The following is a 12,656-nucleotide window of genomic DNA, read 5'->3' as shown; positions in this document are numbered from 1 at the left end:
TCATTGTTAATATACTTATGGAGATACTTACTTATCATAATCTCATGTTAACCATATGTATATCCATATATATATCGTCATGTCGTTTTTACAAGTTTTAACGTTCGTGAATCGCCGGTCAACTTGGGTGGTCAATTGTCTATATGAAACATATTTCAATTAATCAAGTCTTAACAAGTTTGATTGCTTAACATGTTGGAAACATTTAATCATGTAAATATCAATCTCAATTAATATATATAAACATGGAAAAGTTCGGGTCACTACAATTCCCAAGACAATAAGACAATCAGCTGAGGCATCACAATATCTCAGGCTCCATACTCATTTATTGAGATTCAGTACTTTTTTTCTCCAAAGTACTCTCTCACTACTCGGCTTAGTACTCACTCACTTAAGTCCATAATCGAGGCGAACCCTAGATTGATTGTGAGCCACCCTTGATCTTCATTTCCAAATGGTTATCACGATAACCGAACCGGAAAGCGAACAATCAATCCCCAAATATTCCCCCACTCTTTGCACTCAAGTTCTAGTCGGGCACCACTTCTCTAGCCGGTAACCGAAATAAGCTTGATCAACAAGCGTGGCCACCCATCACACTCCGACTAACTAAGAACTTCAAGATTTTGTCATCTGAAAATGACTTGTGATCGACAATAACGACGTTGAGGTCTAACCCACCTACCACTGAATCGGTTGGAACCAGACTGCAACCCAACTTGGACGTACCAATAGCCTGAAACTAATTCTAAGAAAAGCTAGATCCGACGCATGGGCTAACCCACGAAAATGGGTCGGGCAAAAATGCAGGATCCATTGAAAATTAAATAAATGTAAACTGTAAAAATATATAACTAACTTTTATGGCACATCATCAAATATATTTTTAATGTCTTAGACTACTAGTAACGGCATCGCCGTTGGGGACTTGGGGCTTCTTTGGAGCTTCTTCCAACGGCTCCATTGCTAGCAAGTGTCTTTGGAGCTTCCTTGGTAGCCCGCGGTTCAAAATGTCGTTCGATAGCATAATCCATCACGGAGCAAATAGCTTCAATTTATTATACATTACCCATTAAAAGTGGCACATTGTACTAATTAATTAATTTTGGTGGATCCATTTTATGGTAAAGGTGTATGTTACGAATACTAGGGAGTATGATGAGTTAAGTTATAGGAAGAAGTTGGTGAGGTGACGCTGATGTGATACAATGTAATTGTATGACGGGTATACCGTAAAAAGTATCTTTGATATGGTACGAGAAAAAATTAGTGTTGCGTAAAACTGTAAATAAAAGAAGAAATATTGATGAGTCACGTTTTCTCCTGGTTACCCCACCCCCAATCCCCCCCATGTTATTCCCAACATCGTTATCGTGGCCAACACTAATCATTCCCCTTTTTTATATTAATCCAAAATTGATTGGCTGTTTTATTGATTGATTAATTAATTGATTGTGTTGCAACTCCAAATCTGTACATCAACACACCTCCTTCCAAATACAACACATCTGGTAATTTTTCATAAAGTTAGCTTTATTTTTGTATCTGATATTATTGTTTCTTGGACCATAAAGATTCAACCTTTATCATATTCCGAGGTCTGTAATTGTTTAAATTCACGATATTATTCATTTTTTTGATCTGGGTTGATGACTTTCAATTCAATTTTAATGTACTTAATCACTTTTTACAAGAATATTGATTTCATGATCTCTGTTACTTCATGACATTTGGAGATCTATGTGCATCTACTTAATTCAGCTAAAAATCTATCCTTGCATCTCAAGTTGCATCAAGATTTGATTTTTAATCTCTACCATATTATCATTTCATTGATGAAAAATTTAGGTACCCATTAATGTAATTGGTTAGTATAAAGGAGAAATCTCTAGAGAGCAGATTGTAACAAACTTTGTTTCTGAATATAAAATTCGAAAAATTAGTGTTAGTTTCTCATTCAATCATGTAACTGTTTTTGAATGGGTTAAGTAGTCTTCTTCAGTTAGTAGTATAAAACAGATATAGCTCCAATCATTTTTTGGCTCATTAGGATTCTTATTTTGGTTTTTGTACTTTCAACAGAATAGTTCGACTGCAAGTCGTTTGATTTAAGCAGCAGTATTGGGAAATGGTCAAAAGGTTATTCATTTGATCATCTTATTTATTATATATATCTATCCATTTTTCATGTTTGTATGTAGATCTCTATCTATACGAACTTAATTTGCAGTAACAAGAATGGAGCGTTTTAATGTGCGACAAGTGCAATGTCTCAGTGCTTAGAAGGGATCAAGCATTTATGTGCTTCCCTACTCTATTGTTGTGATCTTGAATTGAGTAAACAATCGCAGGGGCTTGATGATCCTGCAATTCTCGCTAGCCAGACAGTTTGTATGGAATTAGTCTTTTAACATTTCGTTATATGTTTTAGAGATCCAGCTTTATGTTTGATCTTAATTTCATACTGAATATGTGTAATGCAGTTAGTGTAAGTGAAGTAGAAGCGCTTTATGAGCTATATAAAAAGATTAGTAGTGCAGTTAACGATGATGGGTTAATCAATAAGGTCTGTATTGTAGGTGGCATTATCCTAATCTGTTATGAAAGTGAAATATTGGTTATAACTAAGATGACTTGAATGCAGGAAAAGTTTCAACTGGCACTGTTTAAGACTAATAAAAAGGAAAGCTTGTTTGCTGATCGGGTACAATTGCTTCCTAAGCATAATTGGTTTTGTTTGTTGTGTTTAGGTTGTTTAGGTTTGGTTTCTTTTGTGGGTTGTTGTTGGTATTTCATTGTTTGATGAAAGATCTCCGTTTATATAGTTCGGTTTTGTCCGTCAAAAAAATGCAAGTAATGTTGCTTATAGGTATTATGATGGGTCACTTGATTTTTAGGTATTTGACTTGTTTGACACAAAGCATAATGGAATCTTGGGATTCGAGGAGTTTGCTCGTGCGCTTTCGGTGTTTCATCCAAGTGCCCCTATTGATGATAAGATTAACTGTAAGTTAGGATTGTTAAACAGGTTATGTTTGATTTACGGATTCTCTATGTATGATTGATTACTCAGACCCCAAATATTGCAGTTTCTTTTCAGCTTTATGATCTTAAGCAGCAAGGTTTTATAGAGAGACAAGAGGTATGTTATAGGGATATATGAATACGTTGTATACATACATTATATAGGTAACGAATCTATAATTCATTCGAGGTATGATTTTCAATGTAGGTGAAGCAAATGGTGGTAGCAACCCTTGCTGAATCAGGGATGAATCTTTCTGATGATGTTATAGAGAGCATCATTGACAAGGTACTTGTGTAATAATAATGATATAGTATGTACGGAGTATTTTCTAGTTTTGGAAAAGCTTGGTTTTTGTAAAATGTAGCTTATAACCTAATTTTGATGGATCCACTCATATTATACAATAACTACTTGTACTATATGCATAAATATTTGTAATGCTGAGTGGATCTATCATTATTGTTGGTGGAAATATCATTGCCCTTTCAAGAAATTTTAGTGACCAATCGGTACTTTGTTTAGACATTTGAAGAAGCTGATACGAAACATGACGGGAAAATCGACCAAGAAGAATGGAGAAACCTCGTCATACGACATCCTTCACTCTTAAAGAATATGACTTTACAATACCTCAAGTAAGTTCTTTTTACATAAACATTCTCAGAATGTTAAAAGCTCACAAATACCATTTTCTGATAAGTTGATGCTTGTGTTTGGTTATTATTGTATAGGGACATCACAACAACATTTCCAAGCTTTGTTTTTCACTCGAGAGTCGAGGATATGTAAGAAGTTTCGCCATTTATGTTAAAAGTCATCACAACAGATAGATGAAACACGAATTGAGAATATAATTTTACCATCACATTGCCAATTTGTTCAAATCCATGGCTACATTGTGACTTTGATTCTTTTTTTTTTTTTAAGTGCATAAACATGAGGTACTACTTGTTTATAGGAAATTTCTTCAGCAGCTTTTAGGACTTGAAATAAAATTTTGTTGTGTAAAGTTTATGTTCGCATCTGGTCTGCAATTTAAAGTTGTAGGAGACCTATTTTAAATTTGCACTACAACTCAGAAAAAAACGCTAGGCTCAAAGAAGTTCTCAGATATGAGTTTTTTAAACATAAACCATATCACAATTCATATTTCCATTTGTAGCAAAACTAGCATGCATCAAAGGTGCACAGTAAAAAATTTACGCACATTCCAAATGTAAAATTGGTGAGAATAGTAAAGCTTTGCATTTACGGCCCATGCGGATGATTTATACTTGACCTTCTTCACTATAGTCGCCCAATATACGAATTCATCGTTAAATAAAACATTGAATCTAGCAAGCAAAATACTCAAAGTTGTAGCGGGACCAACGCTGCTTTGATCCCCATTCCTGATCCACAATCGTGTGTAAATGAGGTGATCAAGTCCCCCAGATTAAATTTGCCCATTCCGGTATTGAAGCATCACTATCATTATTAAGAAGACGTTCACCATCCAAACGTTGTAACTTTAATTCGATTAAAAAGGAGGATTCTTTCAACAGAGTCGTGCAAGGATTTTAATGATTTGATATTATTTTCACAAACGGTGGGATCCTTTTTCTTTGCTTTAACCTCCAAAGAATCTCATTTTTTTAGGGGATGATTCTAACACACCCTTTTTTGATCTTCACACACCTATTTTAACATTTTACTCTTCTAATAATACTCCATTTCTTTAAATTGGTGTGTGAGGATCAAAAAAGTGTGTGTGAGAATCATCCCCTATTTTTTTAACTCATGCTCGAGTAAGACCAATTTGCTTTGCAAGACAAAAGCAACCCATCAATTGACACCAACTGAAGTACCCTTTTTACCATCACAAGTTGCCAGTTTGTACAAAACACGCCTACATTGTGACTTTGATTATTTTCTTTTTTAAAAGCATAAAACATTGTTCATAAACATTTTTTCTTCAGCAGAGATTTAGACTTGAAATAGAAATAGAAATTTTGTTGTGCAAAATTTTCTGTGCATCTGGTCTGCAATTGGAAATCGCAGGAGACCTATTTATAAATCTCCACTAGTACAACTCAAATAAAATTCATAAAAAATTAACCCATGAGCATATCATATTTCAATCTATAGCAAAACTAGCATCATGCAAAAAAAAGGTTCTATATAAAAAGAAAGAAAACCAATAGTCATACGGAACATATTCCATAGAAACAATCAAAAATAACGGAAACATAAAAACTAAAATTGTTCATAAACATTAAACAGAACCATAAAAGCAAAAAATTAGATTATTAAAATTAGTCGACCTCTTCCATCTTGCTCTCAGCATCTGCATCAGCTTCCTCCAAAGCAGGCACATCAGCATCCTCATCAACCGCATCCTCATCAATGCTAAGACCGAGCTTCAACATTCTATGAATCCTGTTCCCAAAAGTGTTGGGCTCATCAAGACTGAACCCAGAGGTAAGCAACGCGGTCTCGAACAGCAACAAAACTAAGTCCTTAACCGACTTATCATTCTTATCAGCATCAGCTCGTTTCCTAAGTTCCTCCATAATAGCATTCTCAGGGTTAATCTCCATAGTCTTCTTGCTTGACATATAACCAGCCATGCTTGAATCTCTTAAAGCCTGCGCCTTCATGATTCTTTCCATGTTGGCAGTCCACCCATATTCACCTGTAACCAAACAGCAAGGAGAATCCACAACACGGTCCGAAACAACCACCTTTTCAACCTTGTCGCCCAAAACATCCTTCATTACCTTGCAAAGACCCTCAAACTTCTCCTTCAAAGCTTCTTGCTTTGCCTTCTCATCTTCAGTTTCTTCAAGTTTCAAACCTTCCTTGGTTGCAGAAACCAACTTCTTACCCTCGAACTCCTTCAACTGACCAACAGCATACTCATCAATGGCGTCAACCATGTACAACACCTCGTAACCCTTCTTCTTTAGCTTCTCCAAAAACGGAGAGTTCTCAACTGCCTTCTTGCTTTCACCGGTAATATAATAAATATCTTGTTGACCCTCTTTCATTCTGGTGACGTAATCCTTCAAGCTGGTCATCTCGTCACCACTTTTAGTTGAGTGATAACGAAGTAACTCAGCAAGCTTGGTCTTGTTTTGAGAATCCTCGTGAATACCCAATTTAAGATTCTTTGAGAAAGCTTCATAAAACTTAGCATAATCCTCCTTGTTCTCAGCAATTTCCTGGAAAAGCTCAACGCACTTCTTGACCAAATTCTTGCGGATCACCTTAAGGATCTTGTTTTGCTGCAACATCTCTCTAGAGATGTTAAGAGGAAGATCTTCAGAATCCACAATACCCTTCACGAAACTGAGGTACTCAGGAATGAGCTCCTCACAATTATCCATAATAAACACACGACGAACATAAAGCTTGATGTTGTTTGGCTTCTTTTTCGTGTCAAATAGATCAAATGGTGCCCTCTTGGGAACAAAAAGAATAGCTTTAAACTCAAGTTGACCCTCAACCGAAAAATGTTTAACATTCAAATGCTCTTCCCAATCGTTAGTAAGACTCTTGTAGAAAGCAGCATACTCCTCCTTAGTGATCTCTTCCGGTTTCCTCATCCAGATCGGCTTTTGTTTGTTGACCAAAGCCCACTCATGAGACACTTCTTTAATCGTCTTCTTTTTCTTCTCGTCCTTCTCTTTCTCCTCGTCAACTTCTTCTACTTTACCTTCTTCATCCTTCTTTTCTTCCTCATCCTCATCATCAGAAATTTCCTTTTCAGTGGTCTTCTCTTCCCATAGAGAAATCGGATAGCTGATAAACTCAGAGTGCTTCTTGATCAGATCCTTAAGTCTGCGTTCCTCAAGGTATTCGAGCTGGTCTTCCTTTAAGTATAGTGTCATTCTAGTACCCCTGCCAAGGGCTTCACCAGAAGTGTCTCTGGTAACAGTGAAAGAACCTCCAGCTTGAGACTCCCATACGTACTGTTCATCATCGTTGTGTTTTGTTGTCACCACAACTTTATCAGCAACCAAATAAGCAGAGTAGAACCCAACACCAAACTGTCCAATCATGCTAACATCAGCACCAGCAGTAATAGCTTCCATGAATTCTTTGGTCCCAGACCTTGCAATGGTACCCAAGTTGTTCACCAAATCTGTAACAACAATACAAGACATTAGAAACCAAAATTTGTATGAAAACTAGCATATAATTAAATTGTTTAGAGTTAGCAATGAATATATTACTAACCAGCCTTGGTCATTCCTACTCCACTATCAACAATGGTCAAGGTGTTGGTAGCTTTGTCTGGGATGATGTGGATGAAAAGCTCTGGCTGTCCATCAAGCTTGCTCTTGTCGGTCAAGCTTTCGAAACGGATCTTGTCAAGAGCCTATAAAAAAAAAAGTCAATGTTATGATACAAGTAACTAAAACTAGCACACATCAATCAAATCAAATCAGATAATACAAGGCAAAAGTCACAACAGATAACAAAACAATATTATGTTATGATACAAGTAATCAAAACTAGTAATTTCCACACAAATTTTTTTTTTTTTTTAAAAGAGGTAATTTATATAAGCAACTCTAATAAGCACACTTATGATCAAATTATTACACAAAGAAAAACATATACATATGTACGTATAGCTAGTATAATGACGATATACACAGTATGATCGAAAGCTTATGAGACAAATCGGGTTAATGAGTTATCAACATACAATATCATAGTATCTTTTGAAATAGCAGGCCAAGCATAATAAATTAAATAAAAGAACATAATGTACTTAATCAGTAATCACATACAAGAATTTCTATTATAATATAAAAAATAAATCAAATAACATAAGCACATTAAGCTAAAACATAGGTCCAATTCACATTATACTGCGTAGAATAATGTCAAATAACAGCCGGAAAATTATATTATAACACAAAAAATAAATCAAATTAAAAACGATAAACCCTAAATTACCTAAGCAATTAGCGTAGATCACAGACATATCAGAATAATCAAACAGATTAAAGGCTCTAAAAATAACAAATACATATAACCTAACCTAAAACAAATAATTCGAACAAAAAATTCACTGTGACTTACATCGGATGAGTTACTGATGAGCTCACGGAGAAAGATCTCCTTGTTACTGTAAAAAGTGTTGATGATGAGACTCAACAACTGATTGATCTCGGCTTGAAAAGCAAATGTCTCTTGATCGGCCATTGTTTGATGAACGAATTAATGAAAAAGATTTAAAAGAGTTGGTGAAGGAAAGAACAAAGAAACAGTTGAAGGATAAAAGTAGATCGGTGAAGGAGGCGGGTATATAAATAGAGTGACTTGGTTAGGGTTTGTTTTTTTATTCGACTATTTAGCGTTCTAGATCCTTCTATTGCCGTATGACCGGTGACTTTTCATGTATTTCACTTCAAGACCCTCAAGTTTTATTATTTTTATATTCGGGTATAAAGTATTATGGTTTTGAGTTTCCGCATTTTTACGAAAAACTTGAAATAAATTGGTGAAAGAATGCATCATTAAAACATAATGAAAACAGTTGGGAACAAGAACAGAAAAACAACACGAGAAAAGTCACTAACAAACAAATAAATATTAATGCTTAGCTAAACTCATACCCTTATCCACATTAATATTAAGTATATAAAGATTAAGTTAAGATTTACCAATGAACCTTCCAAGTCCAATTAGAAATACCCTATATCACAAGACATATGGATATGTCTTTTCCCAATAGTATATCAATAAAAGTAATGATAACAACTCGTATGCCTTCAGTGAGTCAATGCTTAATATTCCATATGGTAGGGGCTATAAATCTATAATCGTTTTTCATATTTGGCATATTCTTTATATGATCACTTTGCTTTAATACATTAACTTCCTTGATTCATGTAACGAACTTTCGACCAACCGATCCGAATCCGAAAAAAGGTTTTAGGTGGCTAAGTGATCTAGCACCCCATATGATCTAATTGCTCAAATCTCGAAGACTACACCTTTAAATTTAGCTTTCAACTATTTTTTTAATCTCATGTAGATGCCTTCTCACATCTTCAAATAACAGTACTAAAATACAGCAAACCTAATGATAATAAATGATGATAGTGGTAGAAGTGGCTTGTGACATAAAATCATTTCCTGTTGACCTTTGCATAGGAAAGAGTAAACTCTACAGGTGTTGCACTAGTGACGATTATTATTTTTATGCACTTAAATATTAATGAGTAAATCGAGGTATCCAATGTGGAATCTAGGAAACTCACTCTGAGTCAAGCTAACTAAAAAGTGTGACATCCCAAAATTTTAAGGTAATATTTTATAAGAATTTAATTATATATTAATGTATTTGGGGTATTTTCTTGTAATAAGAAATAGAAATAAACAAGTTAATTCAGGTGGCATTAATTTTCTTTGTTAATACTCCGTATATGAATAGGCTGCATAACATGAACCTCTGTTTTGTTCAGAGGTCAACTGTGTCACATGAACCTTTGTTTTTATCATGCTTCTTAATTCATCTCCTTTGCTTGCATAAATTTTCTAAGTACTATATTTGTGGCCTACTAATTTTCCACAAATTGACACGTACATAAACTGGAAATCCCGTTTACTGTAGTAGATGTATTTTAGTTAAGATGTGATGTAATGAACATAACAAGCATTAGGCCGACCGCGCGTTGCGGCGGTGAAATCGTATTCGTTGAATGTTTTCAAAAGTGCTTGCAAATGTGTACACGATGTATTCAAAAACGGTGTAACTACCCAATGATATACTACTACGTAAACAGGATCGTAGTAACCTGCTAAAACGTAAAGTGGGACACTTAATATAAACATACAACCAACATTCGGAATGATAGTAGGAAAAAACCTAGTATTATTAGGTGATGACTGCATCAAAGCGCCATTACCTATCAATGACATTTTAAAAAATGTTGATAAAGGAGATCACTATCCGCAGCATGTTAAAAACAGAAAAGCAACCAAAGAGTACCAAAATAACATATACTATGAATTACCATCAGTAGCTACATCACCGTCCCTGGAAGAACAATTAGCAATTAAAGACGTAGAGCCAATAACTGCCATTTAAACCAATATCACACAGAACGGGTAAATATCTCGAGTAGAAAGTGTATAGGAAATTAAAAGTTATATGCATTACGAAGTTTTGTTTCTTCCATTTATAAAATAGAAAATGTAAAAAACCGGTAGAATGAGCTTCGGTAACTGCAATATCCAATGCATCACATTACAAATAAGATACAACTAAATAGAGCATATTAAATATAGAGTGCAGCCAATGTTATTACCTGGAATAGTTGTAGTAGTACTTGAGCTTGAACAACTGATAGATAATATATGTAATATGCTTCCCCTTCCCAAATGGGCTTGGTACCACAGTAACAGACCTAAGTAAAAAAAAAAAAAACCAACCTCATTTAACGGTAATAATGAATACAAATAGACTTGAGAACTCGTTAAGTATGTATCATCAAAAAATGTGCAGAATTCAGCATTTTGGATTACGAATTTTTTTTTCAGATTAAGAAATTTCACGTAGGCTTGAGCACTAATAAGAAGGTATCTTATAAGAAACATTTGTCACTTGTATTTATTGGACCAGTTACACACCATAATTGTAACGACCCGGCCAAATCGTCATTGACGGCGCCGTTAACTTAGGTCCCGTTACGTGGTCATAGTCCCTAAATGAGACGCGTTTGACCAAAATTATGTCGCATTCATTTGAAACGTATGACTTGCAAAGTTTTAAATTACCAAACGGTTCGACGAAGAGTTTAAGTTTACAAAAGTATAAAGCATATATGAAATGACTTGCGACATAATAAAAGTTGAAAATCACGATTTGCTATAAATAGTGTAAGTATGTATGCTTTAAGTTGAAACCAAAGGTGTTATCACTAGCGTATGCATGTATGCTTGACCCCAAGCAAGTAATCAAAGTGTGCGAAAGCATGTATCAAGTAGCCAAATATGAACCTGAGAAACATATAGAAAACTGTCAACGAAAAACGTTGGTGAAATCATAGGTGTATTTGTAAAGTATGTTTTTGAACCACAAGATTTAGTATAGTTGATTATCCAAATCGTTTGCATTCCAAAGATGTTGTTTGTATGTCGAGCACCCAATTATCAAGGCTTTACTGAATGGTACCTCTGAATCATAGTGTTAGAACCTACACTATACACGATAAAATTACATTTCATCCGCTAACGGTAGCGAACCGTCCGAATGAGGGTTCGTCAAACCCGTATGGCCACACAACATAATTTCGCGCTTACACCCTGCAAGTGTAACTAATGATAATTGAATTGAGGCTTTTTGTTCTGACTCGCACGTGGAATGTTTGTTTTCGTACTTGTATTCAACGTATAAAAGTATAAACCGTATATGTTTCTCATCCCATGATTTAAAAGTATAAAAGTTGCTGAAAAGATGGGACTATGATCTCACCGTAGTTGCATGCCAAAGTACTTGTAATTAAACGTTGTGCAAATGAAAGTTGTTTAGCCTTGACCTAAACAAATAAGTCGTATCAATTACCGGTTACGACACAAGGTCGGTCGAAATGTGTTCAATTAGTCTTATGGCTCGTTACGACTCGATTAATATAGCATGTGAATCAAGTTGTCAAGTTTCATGCAAGAATCAAGTATAAAAGCATGTTAGAACGATTGCATAAGTATTTGGTTAAGTTTGACTAAAAGTCAAACTTGGTCAAAGTCAACGGGGTCGGGTCAGGTATCCGACAATTTTTCTTCGATTAGTAATCATATATAAATATGTTGGCCAAGTTTCATGTTAATCGGAGGTGCGTAGCATAGTTAGAATTAAACGGTAAACGACCAAGTTGGACAGAATTTTGTAGTTCATTTGGACGGCGTCCAAAAGGTCTGGACGGTGTCCAGCAATGAAGGCTTGGACGGCGTCCAAGGTATGGGACGTCGTCCCAATCAACTGACCTGGTGAGTTGCTGAAAATTTTCTAAATGTCGAGCCAAACTTCAATCAAACACAATTTATGAACCGAAAACACTTAAGACACGTATCTTATATCGTTGGAAAGGTATTTTGACGAGGATTGCAACTAAACACATATCATCAAACAATTACATCATTTAAAATGACCAAATCCTCGTCGAATGATCGTTAAAAGTTCATCACTAAAGTTTCAAGTTCGTAAAACGTATTTCATGATTCAGGAATCCAATTTGCGCATACGATATGCCGTTTCGAAGGTAATTAAACATACAATACAACTAAATACTTACAAATAACGTCTCATAGCATTCCATGCATCAAAAGTTCGTTTTAAAATCTATCAAACCCTAACCAAGAATCACAAAATCAATAATCATGTTAATGCAAGGTTTTCATGTCATCCAACATACCAAAACGAAGCTAACGATGCTAGTAACACTTTTAACACACAAGGTTTAACATCTAAACACATTTAATCATCCAAAATCATAGAGTTAACTAACCCATTTCAAGTGTTCATGCTAGTTGCACCAAATAACAAGATCGAGCATACAAATTACATACACGACATCACAATGAGCCATAGACACTAACTAACACCATTTCAAGTCAAAAACACTAA

The 12,656-nt window shown here is 35.0% G+C and overlaps 2 protein-coding genes across 2 annotated transcripts; one reads left to right on the top strand and one right to left on the bottom strand.

The window, feature by feature from the left end:
- Positions 1 to 1,445: 1,445 nt before the first annotated feature.
- On the top strand, positions 1,446 to 4,009 carry LOC139897770 (calcineurin B-like protein 3). Its single transcript, XM_071880464.1, has 10 exons — positions 1,446 to 1,514; positions 2,086 to 2,142; positions 2,234 to 2,394; positions 2,487 to 2,569; positions 2,648 to 2,707; positions 2,901 to 3,009; positions 3,093 to 3,145; positions 3,236 to 3,316; positions 3,554 to 3,666; positions 3,763 to 4,009. Exons 3-10 carry the CDS (start codon positions 2,271 to 2,273, stop codon positions 3,818 to 3,820), a joined length of 681 nt encoding a protein of 226 aa, XP_071736565.1. The 5' UTR covers positions 1,446 to 1,514; positions 2,086 to 2,142; positions 2,234 to 2,270; the 3' UTR covers positions 3,821 to 4,009.
- Positions 4,010 to 5,169: 1,160 nt separating this feature from the next.
- On the bottom strand, positions 5,170 to 8,299 carry LOC139902821 (heat shock cognate protein 80-like). Its single transcript, XM_071885466.1, has 3 exons — positions 8,108 to 8,299; positions 7,253 to 7,394; positions 5,170 to 7,157 (listed from the first exon to the last, which is right to left on the bottom strand). Exons 1-3 carry the CDS (start codon positions 8,228 to 8,230, stop codon positions 5,326 to 5,328), a joined length of 2,097 nt encoding a protein of 698 aa, XP_071741567.1. The 5' UTR covers positions 8,231 to 8,299; the 3' UTR covers positions 5,170 to 5,325.
- Between the last annotated feature and the right edge of the window lie 4,357 nt (positions 8,300 to 12,656).

Source organism: Rutidosis leptorrhynchoides, chromosome 3 (assembly GCF_046630445.1).
Source record: "Rutidosis leptorrhynchoides isolate AG116_Rl617_1_P2 chromosome 3, CSIRO_AGI_Rlap_v1, whole genome shotgun sequence".
Classification (NCBI taxonomy): domain Eukaryota; kingdom Viridiplantae; phylum Streptophyta; class Magnoliopsida; order Asterales; family Asteraceae; genus Rutidosis; species Rutidosis leptorrhynchoides.
The sequence above is the reverse complement of the archived record's forward strand: the minus strand, read 5'-3'. Positions and strand labels throughout refer to the sequence as shown.

Excerpts from the sequence above, each read along its gene's own strand:
- LOC139897770 (XM_071880464.1), top strand. The coding sequence starts at position 2,271 with ATGTCTCAGTGCTTAGAAGGGATCAAGCATTTATGTGCTTCCCTACTC. Across the intron at positions 2,570-2,647 it reads ATGATGGGTTAATCAATAAG|GAAAAGTTTCAACTGGCACT; the intron begins GTCTGTATTGTA and ends ACTTGAATGCAG. Across the intron at positions 3,146-3,235 it reads GTTTTATAGAGAGACAAGAG|GTGAAGCAAATGGTGGTAGC; the intron begins GTATGTTATAGG and ends TTTTCAATGTAG.
- LOC139902821 (XM_071885466.1), bottom strand. The coding sequence starts at position 8,230 with ATGGCCGATCAAGAGACATTTGCTTTTCAAGCCGAGATCAATCAGTTG. Across the intron at positions 7,395-8,107 it reads TCATCAGTAACTCATCCGAT|GCTCTTGACAAGATCCGTTT; the intron begins GTAAGTCACAGT and ends TTTTTTTTATAG. Across the intron at positions 7,158-7,252 it reads AGTAGGAATGACCAAGGCTG|ATTTGGTGAACAACTTGGGT; the intron begins GTTAGTAATATA and ends TTGTTGTTACAG.